At 45.5% G+C, this 9,809-nt stretch overlaps 3 protein-coding genes across 5 annotated transcripts in view; 1 reads left to right on the top strand and 2 right to left on the bottom strand.

Moving 5' to 3' along the window:
- Positions 1 to 2,358, bottom strand: part of appa (amyloid beta (A4) precursor protein a) — a 30,777-nt gene extending 28,419 nt beyond the window's left edge. Inside the window, exon 1 of one of the 2 annotated variants that reach the window (XM_068705429.1) lies at positions 2,007 to 2,358. In XM_068705429.1, the coding sequence (XP_068561530.1) occupies positions 2,007 to 2,066 (60 nt within the window). In that variant the 5' untranslated portion in view covers positions 2,067 to 2,358. The remainder of the gene's footprint in view (positions 1 to 2,006) is intronic. The other variant, XM_068705430.1, reaches the window with a different exon arrangement.
- The window catches only part of LOC137868563 (zona pellucida sperm-binding protein 3-like), a 251,084-nt gene that overhangs the window by 65,023 nt on the left and 176,252 nt on the right, over positions 1 to 9,809 (top strand).
- On the bottom strand, positions 3,400 to 8,450 carry cyyr1 (cysteine/tyrosine-rich 1). 2 transcript variants are annotated; one of them, XM_068705425.1, is made up of 4 exons: positions 8,108 to 8,450; positions 5,314 to 5,409; positions 4,828 to 4,988; positions 3,400 to 3,584 (listed from the first exon to the last, which is right to left on the bottom strand). In XM_068705425.1, exons 1-4 carry the CDS (start codon positions 8,149 to 8,151, stop codon positions 3,451 to 3,453), a joined length of 435 nt encoding a protein of 144 aa, XP_068561526.1. In that variant the 5' UTR covers positions 8,152 to 8,450; the 3' UTR covers positions 3,400 to 3,450. The 2 variants fall into 2 exon arrangements, with proteins under 2 accessions (XP_068561526.1, XP_068561525.1); XM_068705424.1 differs by having other exon boundaries at positions 5,314 to 5,413.

Below are 9,809 nucleotides of genomic sequence, written 5' to 3' on the forward strand. Positions count from 1 at the left end.
TGCCGCCACATTACACCTGATTCATCCCGGAGGTGAAATGAGCAGGAAAAAAAAAAAAAGGCCCGAATGGAGAATAACAGCCATTGTTTGGCACTATCGATCTACTGCGAGTCATTGGTCGTGTGCACACGCTGTAATTGTGTAAGCGCCTGGAGATCCCACGGACAGCGTAGAGCTGCTGCTCCCATCTGAAACAATGTGGTTACAGGAATGTGTCATTCATCTCACAGATGAGGAGAAGGAGAGAGAAACAAACCTCAGTTGGGGACATCCCCATGTTTCAAATGGTGTTTTCCAGAAATAAAGTTCTTAAATAAAGAGGGGGGGGGGAACTGTTACAGCATCAAGAACATGACTAGACTGGCAATCACATGACATTTCTACAAACATGTGTGTGCCGAAAACGCCTGAATTTGATAAACTAGTATGTATTTATTTTATTTCAGTGTCATATCACTACAATATCAAGTCAGTGGCGTGTTAAAAAATAGCTATGTTTGCACTGCATATGCACAAAGCCTGGTTCTTGGCAGAGACGCTTGAATAAAAAAAAGAAAAAAAGAAAAAAGGATGAGCAGTGATTTTGTGAAACTAGGTCCGCTGTATAGACATTAATAAAGAAAATCTCGGGTATAATAACGACTGTTATCACAGAAAACCACGTGATGGGTTAGAAAAAGAAGCTTATAAAAGGCAAACAATGAGAATCAAAAGCTCCTGGTGGCTTCCCAGCTTCCTGACCCTCGCTAAATGCTGCAGTGCACCGCCGCCATCTTACTTCTCTATTCTCTCTCCCATCTGGCTGAAATATGACGGAGCGCGTTCATAATGTTTTGTTTGGTTGTTTTTTTTTTGAGGATGCTGTTCATCTTCACGGGTATATTTGTTTAAAAAAAAAACAGAATGTGGCGTCAAGTCTTCATTGTGAAGCAACGAGACGTCTTATTGACTTATTTTTTTATTCCCAAAACACGCCCACTCCCTTAAAATTAGCCCTCGGGATACGGAAAACGAGACAATACGCTTCTCCCGTATTCCCTGTAATGACTTTAAATGACATTAAATGAGCCCCGATGACTAGTAAATAATCGTTTTATGACGACAGCGCTTAGACTCGTTTGCGCAGTGCTACTTGGGTTCATAATTTGTTTACAAACACTGATTACTTGTTTGTAACGTTTTTGGGTTTTTTTAAATCGGAGGAAAAAGCTACTTGCGTCAATCAAACAAAGGAGAATGAGACATTGAGGGTCCAGCTGTGGATCAAATGTGTCGGACTGTTCTCGTCATTGTTACACAGCCTCTATAAATCAGTTACAACAGGCTTAAAGGGAGCCTTCGCCTGTACGGAGCATCGGAACAGGGAGAGGATATTTCAAATAAATACGCGTTCCTTTGTCCTCATCTCGTACTTCTAGAGGTGTTGATCACAAATAAAAACCGAGACAAATACTAACAACATATCTAAATGTTGTTTTTGGTGTTGTAAAACACAGTGAGCGGTTTAGAAATACCCAAGAATCCACAATTATGTCAAGCTCGCCATGCTTTAACACAACACTTCCGGTTACAACCTTCAAAATAAAACAAACTGGTCTTCTTTATTAATATAATAGGCCACATCAACTGTGTAAACTAAAAGTAGCCGAGTAAACACTATGTATTGTATTACACTGATCCTGGCTAGTGTCTGAATTGCAGTAATAATATGGACTGGTTTGTTACTGTCTACGGCTGTGCCTTTATTTTCTGATTTAATGTAGAATGAATTAGCTGCATATCGTTGAGCAAGTGTGTGTTGTAGAATGACAGTAGATCCTTCCATCATTCAGTTATTGAATGTGATAATCCCCTCCTCGCCCTAAGCTTTAGCTCTGGAGGTAGGACCGCCTAGCTTCCGGTCTAGCTGCGGCTAACTCCATCCAGCTCGACGCAGCTGACAGACACAATATGGTGGAAATACTTCGCCACATCTCGCACACAAAAAAGAACGGATTTTCTCTCACCTCTGCAGCCAGAGCCGAAGCCGCCACAGCCAGCAGCAGTAAAGCTACTCGGTCCCCCATGTCGGTTCGCTGTCACGACGCTCCTAAAGGCAGCGTTTCTCCGGACGGTGTCAAAACGTTAAGCGTCGGGTGAGAAGCGTGTGCGTTCGGCGCCGGTGACTCCCGTTGTGTGATTGTGAGCGACACCGAGGCTGCACAGCTGCTCAGCAACGGATCACCTGACCACGGCGGAGTGGGATTAACACACACACACACACACACACGCGTGCGCGCACACAGTATATGCGCATACACCGTCTATCCTTCACACGGGTTATCTTTCTGTCGCACGCGCGCGCATTTTTTTTATCTCTTATGTCCGCTCTGGGACTGTTATCAGACTCACGCTCATGTAGACTACATAAACCTCGCACGCATACATTCCAGTTTTTATGCACACACACACACACACCTCATGACCAACGCACGTGCACACATGCGCGCTCATTATTGATCGTTCATATGAAGAAATGGAGACCGTAGACGTCATTACTTAAAAAATAAAATACACACACACATTTTAATCACATCTTTTATTTACAACAAAGCCATTGGAAAATGAAAGGACCGCATACAATGATGACCCAGACATTACAGCTAAATCCTTTCCATCATTCACAGTCATGTAACAGTCGTAGCACAGTGAGGTCAGTTCACTTTTAATTACAAACCTTAATTAGCCTACAACTGAAATTAAAAATAAATGATTGCTTCACAATTGAAGAATCTGGCAAAGGCAAAAAAAAAAAAAAAGAATTAGTAATTTTTAAAAGTGACCGCCCATCTTCAGTTTTTTCAAGTAAGGCAATTAACAAAAACACGAGACTGTAACAACCCAGTCCCTTTTAAAGTGTTCAAAGGCATTATGTCCATGTCCACACATGACAGGTCCACACCTGAAAGCTTTGAAACAGCTTTAATCATTAACTTCCACCTCAGACATAAATCAAGTCCACAAAAGCTGAGTCCACACTGTGTCCTGGAAAGGCTTTTGTCCTCCGGCGGCGTGAGGTTCCCCTCCCGTGCTGACAAAAGTGGTCTTCAACCTCCGTCAAAGTGGCCTTTGATGTGCACAGCCGGGGACGGATAAGAATATTGGTTATCAGTACCAGCTGCAGGCTAGCGGGGCCTCTGACAATTAAGTCTCTCAGAATGTGGGGCAGTCCTGACCAACAGTGTGGAACTTATTATTCATTTCCCCACCATTTGGTCCAGACTCCAGCAGGACATTTACACACCTTGCAGGCATGTAGCCGGGATTTTCTGCCTTGCTGAACAATATTGCACTGGGCCACCCTGAAATTGTCTTTAACCCCCCCCCCGACCCCCTGACCCCCACCCGTTAGAGGCCAGAGATGCACAGCCGTGAGAGCTGTGGAGCAGAGGTGATCCGTGCTGCGGGGGTTCACTTGCGGGTGCAGCCGGGGTACGGAGGAGGCGGCGAGCAGTTGGCCGGCCGAGGCTGAGTTGGGGTGTAGGGCGGGGGGTGCAGCGATGGAGGGTACATCTCGTCGTCGTAGGTGTATGGAGGTGGAGGACCTGATGTCGAGAAAGAGAAGTGAATAAAGTTCAGCAGGTAGAAAGCATTTAGTTCCTCCATAATTACAAAAAGGCGAGGGAGGAAACCCGGCCCCCATTTTATGAGGAGTTTGATGGGACTGTTGCACCCTCTTGTGGTTAAACCGAGAAACTGCACCCTCTGGTAGAAGAGACTTTGATTATTAAAAGATCAAAAATATGGCAGCCAAAAAGTCCTGTGCTTGAACACAATGCATCAGTCTCACCGGGGGAACTTGCATTATTCACTGAAACATCAGAGCAGCAGAGATGAAAGAAAAGATGAATGAAGTTAGTCGAGATCGACTCCGAACCAAAGGGTTGCATCAGCAAAACCTCACATTCATGACACTATTATTAATAACCCAGTCCAACATCTTAAAGGAGGAAGCTCAGGATGAGACAACAGCACCTAGATTCATATTCTATACCTTTAAAAAGGCACCATTACATAAATAAAACTATGCAATGAAGCATTAATCACATATACTAATATAGATTACCGTAGCGCCGCACATGCTTTATCAGGACAAATAATTCATATCACTGTAGCTGCATGCATGCATGCATATGGCATGGCTTTGTGCGTTTGGGCGCAGTGTTTATTATGAAACATGATCAGAGCTGCAGGGCGGAGCGAAGAGCGCCGGTCCAGCGTAGCATGAAGGCGATACACAGGGGAGACCGAAACGTGATGAATAAATGATGAGCGGCCAAAAGAAAACAACAACAACAACAACAACAACAGTATATTCCTGGAGCTGGAGGAGTGACACAGGGTACAGACTGTGATGTACCTATGAAGTACAAAGTGGGAACAGGGTGAAGCGGTGGAAAGCGTGTGTGGGGGGGGGCAAGATGGATGCTGATGGGAAATTTGGGGCGTATGCTGTAACGGAGCCGTGTGAAGCCTTTTTTTTTTTTTTTTATTCTGAAAAGAATCAGCTCTCTTTGTGTTGCTCAACAGGGATTGTGCTCGAGGCCGAGGTGGATCCCGTGACACACCTATTCTGCTGTTTGCTTTTCATATCTGGTCGCCTGAGGGCGGGAGATGAGGTGTCACAAAGCCAAATGGATTAATCCGGTTAATCATCAGGATGGAGCCAGTATCTGTGTAGTGATCCCACGTAAAAAAAAAATCTATATACATTTGGAATACATCGTTGTGGCTCATCCAGATCTGTGTGTGTGTGTGTGTGTGTGTGTGTGACCCCTGCAGACCGACCTGGGTAGCCCTGGCTCACGGTGTTGATGTAGGAGTTGCTGAACACTCCGACCCGCGCGCCCCGTCCTTCCTTCATGCACATGCACACGCACAGGATCAGGGCCGCCATCGCCCCCATCAGAAACACCACGCCGAACACGATGCCGGAGATGGCCGTGCCCCTGGAACACACACACACACACACACACAGACACACACACACACACACAGACACACACAAAAAAAACCAACTGTGAGCCAGGTTGAGAGGACTCAAACGTGTGTGTGTGTGTGTGTGTGTGTGTGTGTTTACTGCAGAGGAGTCTGTGAATTGGCAAGTAGATAAAACACCCATCCTCTGAAGGGTCTTCCAGCATGTTTAAAAACAGCTGGTGTGTGAGTCTTTATGTCTCCCTCGAGCCAGAACTGCACCAAACCTTTAGGCGCGCGTGTGTGTGTGTGTGTGTGTGTGTGTGTGTGTGGGTGTGTGTGTGTGCGTTGACTCACGAGAGGACGTCCCCCACGTAGGCGTAGTAGGAGCAGCAGAAAGGCGGCGATCCATTGCAGCAGTACTCCATGCAGCCTTCACACTGGGCTTCACTGCTGCCTGCAACACACACACACACACACACACACACACACACACACACACACACACACACACACACACATGCACACACTCTTTTAGAAGCCGCTAATGCACGGTGTCGAATTCTGTGGAACTGGAAATCACCGGCATTTCCCCGAATGCTGGTAGAATAATACAATTAAAAGAAAACTGAGAGGGAAATAATTTGCACAGATAAAGGCCGAAAGATGAATGTTAAAGAAAGACATCATGCTCTTCATCATGCTCTTCATCATGCTCTTCATCATGCTCTTCAGTGAGCAGATGAACACGGTTACAAGAAAAATAACCGTGGCACTGATATAGTTCATGTTGTTCAGAAGTCCACTTATAATAAAAAGAAGCTCTCGTCTTTTCATCCTTTCCCTAGATGACAAATTAACTATAATGACACCTTTTTATGAACTCACCTCAAAAGCGCACAACCTCAGCCTGTATTTATACCTTCAAAGGCCGGTTTTAAAAGCGCAAGGACAGGCCATTTATTATGCACTCAGAGAACTGGGAAAAACACTTGTCGCTTTTAAAAAAAGAAGCCATCAATAGACGTGGAGCGTCTGGGGGAAATAAGAATAGAAAACGATCAAGGTTACGAACACATGGGGTTTTGTTCCAATAAAAGCTTCCACCCCCGTCGGGTCAGGAGCCCAAACACAAACGCCGCGTGGGAGACTTTAAATAACGTGGCAACAAACCCCCGTTGCCATGTGACAGGCGTGCAACATTTCACTCAGGTAACGGTTGACATGCTTGATTTATTTTCTCCATTTGCAGGCTGACTGGGGCAGCAAATCAGTCCGCATGGCCGACCGGCTGAACCAAACTCTGCAGGCCGCGAAGTGACTGACGAGTCGATGACACGGCCCGAAGAAATGAGCACATTAATTATGACCGAGCGGCATTTTGTTCTCCTTTTTGGGGGGATTTGATGGTGGAAATAGCAATGCAAAAAGCGGCACAGTTCTGGTTTTCCTCCGCTCGTTTGTTGGGAGAAACATTAAAAAATATATATATATAATTTGTAATTAGTTGCAACCTTAACAAGGACAAAGAGATGATTCTAGTAGAGTTTTGCAAGATCAAATCAATTAAATAAGATTGAAACAATGTCTTTCACTGAGGTTTAAAAGGGGCAGTCCAACGTTTACACACACGGGTATGTTTATACCTCATTCAGAGGACTATACTGCACTCTGAGACAATAATCCTGACCTATGTCAGACAGAGCTGCATTATGGGAAGTGTAGGATCCAGCACTTTTGGAGTTCAACCCCTGCTAAGCAATAATAAGCCTGGATATCTGAGCAGACAGATCTGTTCAGTGCACGATGGGACACAGACTCGTGAGCCACAGTGACCCAGCAACTGAATGAATTCCTCCTCGAGTGGGAGGTCAGTAATATGGGACTCAGTGTGTCTGCGTGGGGGTCGAATTAAGACGATTCAAGCGCTATCGTTTACCACTTCTGCAGGGAGGCAATACGCGATCCAACATCCAACATGCTTGTTCCTGCTCGGAGCACACGCGGCATTTGCAGGATCTGTTACATGCTTTTGTGTGTGTGATTAATGTGGTTCATTACCACCACCACCACCACCCCATCCCGCTCTTCCATAAAAGCCTCCATATTCAAAAGCATATACACACAGCCGGGCCTCTCTGTGCACTCGTCTCAACCTGCTGCCGCGACACACACACACGCCTTTTTCATCTTCCCGCTGACTCTTTTGCAATCCAGAGCATGCACTACAAAATAAAAGGACCCTGCAAAGAAAACAAGCTCTGTGTGTGTGTGTGTGTGTGTGTGTGTGTGTGTGTGTGTGTGTGTGTGTGTGTGTGTGTGTGTGTGTGTGTGTGTGTGCCTTTGCTGAAGATCTGCTTTCCCTCAGCAGTCACTCACACTCGAATGATGTGTGCCTGGAGGCATATATGCACATTTCCTGACTTCACATAGTGGAGTCCTGCCTTTTAATTAGTGCAGGAGGATGCTTTTCTCAACAACAACAACAACAACAACAAAAGTGTTCTGTGAAGTGGGGATGCAGTGGAGAATACTGACTGTGCACACCTTCAAACTGCAGAAAAGTCTATCAAATCTAAATTCTCATTGTTTGTTGTTGTTGCAAAAGACAGAAAATGTCTCAATGGATGTTCCCTTTATATTGGAGGCCTAAAACTGAACCCACCTTTTTGATTCAACACCACACCCCTGCAGAAAAGCTGCGATGTTTCTATGTAAATGCCCACAGGAGGTCCCACCAGCAGACCTCTGGCTCTGCATGGGTGGTCCTCGGGGGTCCTGGCTCCTGTCTCTCCACACGCTTGGAGACAATTGCACTAGTCCTTCCACCCCCACCCCTTATCTAACACACACACACACACACACACACACACACACACACACACACACACACACACACACACAGCTAGTCCTCCCCCCACCACAACACTACCGCAGATTTATTTCGGATTAAAAGTGTTTCATGTTTGGTCTGTGCTTGATTTGGAGGAAAACGCTAAATTGGACTTTAAAAATCGAAATGTCTTGACTTCCCCAACACTCCAGCAGCAGCACATCTGGAGGAGCCACGTCAGTTATACAACATAAAGAATGGATCATAAACATGTGGCTGCTCAGAAAGGTGGGATAGTGAACTGATTGTGAAACTCACCGGTGAGTAAACAAAGCAGCAGCGAGTTCCTCAGCAACTTCCATCGCACCGCCTGCGCCCTCGTCCTCCAGAGGTTTTCCATGACCCTTCTCTCCCCGTGCGCCCACTTTCCGGGTTCTGCTTTTATTTTCTTAATCAGTGGCAGAAGATAACACAAAGCGCGTCTTTCCAGTCACCTATTTGGCTCCTCCGGGAGCATTGCTGTGCCCCTCCTCAACGTCATAAACCGACTGCTTCTTCGGGTTATTTTAAATTTCCTCAGTTTCTTCCTCCACGTGTGCGCGTCTTTCCTGCCGCTGTTCCGTCCTGTTCCCACACCTCTCTGACTGACTGCTGAGGCTTTTTATTCCACTCCCATCCCCTCCCCCCCACGTCCCCCCCCCCCCACTCCCCGTTTGCTCAAATTACCCTGTTGAGGTTTACGCCGAGAGAGAGAGAGCGAGAGAGACAAAAGGAGACAAAATGCAGTATGAAGTCAGCCACAATATGGAATAAAAGACTTCTGGGCGATATTTTCAAAATAAGACTCTAATTGACATGGCAGTGTACATTATTTTTGAAATAATTCAGATAAATTGATTAATTGCTTTACAAATGAATGATTATACAAATTTAGAAACACATAGTAAATGTAGAAGCGTTATTGTATGTGAAGGTCGTAGTTGTTAGAAGCCTATTGAGCTTAATAAGTGAAGTATAGCCTATTAGTAACACGTTTGTGCCTTTTATTTTGAAGGCATAACTGTCTGTTTTATTGTCTTATTCCAGTTATATCTGTCGGGCTTGACGCAGCAACAGGACAACAGCCTGTGCGCGCGAGTCCCCATTGCTGCTTCGCGTGCTGCTGTCACATCACGACCTCTATAGAGACAAACAAAAAACCGGGCCGCTTCACACCCGTGTGACGACACGTCGGCTAATTTCTAGGGACCGAACGAAAACGAGCCGCCCTACTTTCCTGGTAAAAGGTTTAAATCTGTCCCAGAGCCATTGTGTCAGGGATGCGGTGAGGTGAAAACGTGTTCCAATTAACACACAAGTGTCATGTCCAAAAACAACACCAAGGACACACACCTGATTAGTAGATTAGAGTCTTTCTGTCAGGGGCCCTTATGCAGGTTAAAGAGTCATCAGCCATGATTGGGGACAAACAAGCCTTATCTATGTGCAAGAGGGGGGGGGGGCACCAAATTTGCAAAGTTTGACGGGGGCAGACCACCACACACCTCCCTCTGTGCTGGGAATACTTTGCATCAAAAAAACGCTACTTGTGCTAACCTGCAGGGATTTAAATACAGTCATAAAGCTGACAATTAAAAAGTGAAGTTACTGCTCTGAAAAGGCCCCCGGTAGGCTGTGAACATTAGTCACTGTAAAAAAGTCCCCCATACAAGAGATGGTGCTCATTCAAGAATAGCATGGGCTCTGACAAAATGATCACACATTAAAGATAGTTTTCAAATGTTCGACCCAGTGAAGCTTTTGGTCGTCATGGATTTAGAGTTGAAGACATGAATGAATGCTGTTTCTTTTCTCTTTATGGGAAACCAAAGGTGGCAAAAAGGATGAAGATAATTTAGCTCTCTGAAATGCCACCCACATTGAGCAGCCATGATTCATAATGCCTTCCAGATGTTCCTATTCAGCTGCAAGGGATGTGACGCTGAGACAGGAAAAAAAACAAACAGGTAAGAAAGTTTCA

The sequence above is a fragment of the Cebidichthys violaceus genome, unplaced genomic scaffold (genome assembly GCF_023349555.1).
Source record: "Cebidichthys violaceus isolate CVI_PGR_0920_01 unplaced genomic scaffold, fCebVio1.0.p SCAF_118, whole genome shotgun sequence".
Classification (NCBI taxonomy): domain Eukaryota; kingdom Metazoa; phylum Chordata; class Actinopteri; order Perciformes; family Stichaeidae; genus Cebidichthys; species Cebidichthys violaceus.

Coding starts and splice junctions, on each gene's coding strand:
- cyyr1 (XM_068705424.1), bottom strand. CDS start 8,189: ATGGAAAACCTCTGGAGGACGAGGGCGCAGGCGGTGCGATGGAAGTTG. Junction 5,414..8,107: donor GCTGCTTTGTTTACTCACCG/GTGAGTTTCACA, acceptor TGTGTGTTGCAG/GCAGCAGTGAAGCCCAGTGT. Junction 3,585..4,827: donor CGTGAGCCAGGGCTACCCAG/GTCGGTCTGCAG, acceptor TCTCGACATCAG/GTCCTCCACCTCCATACACC.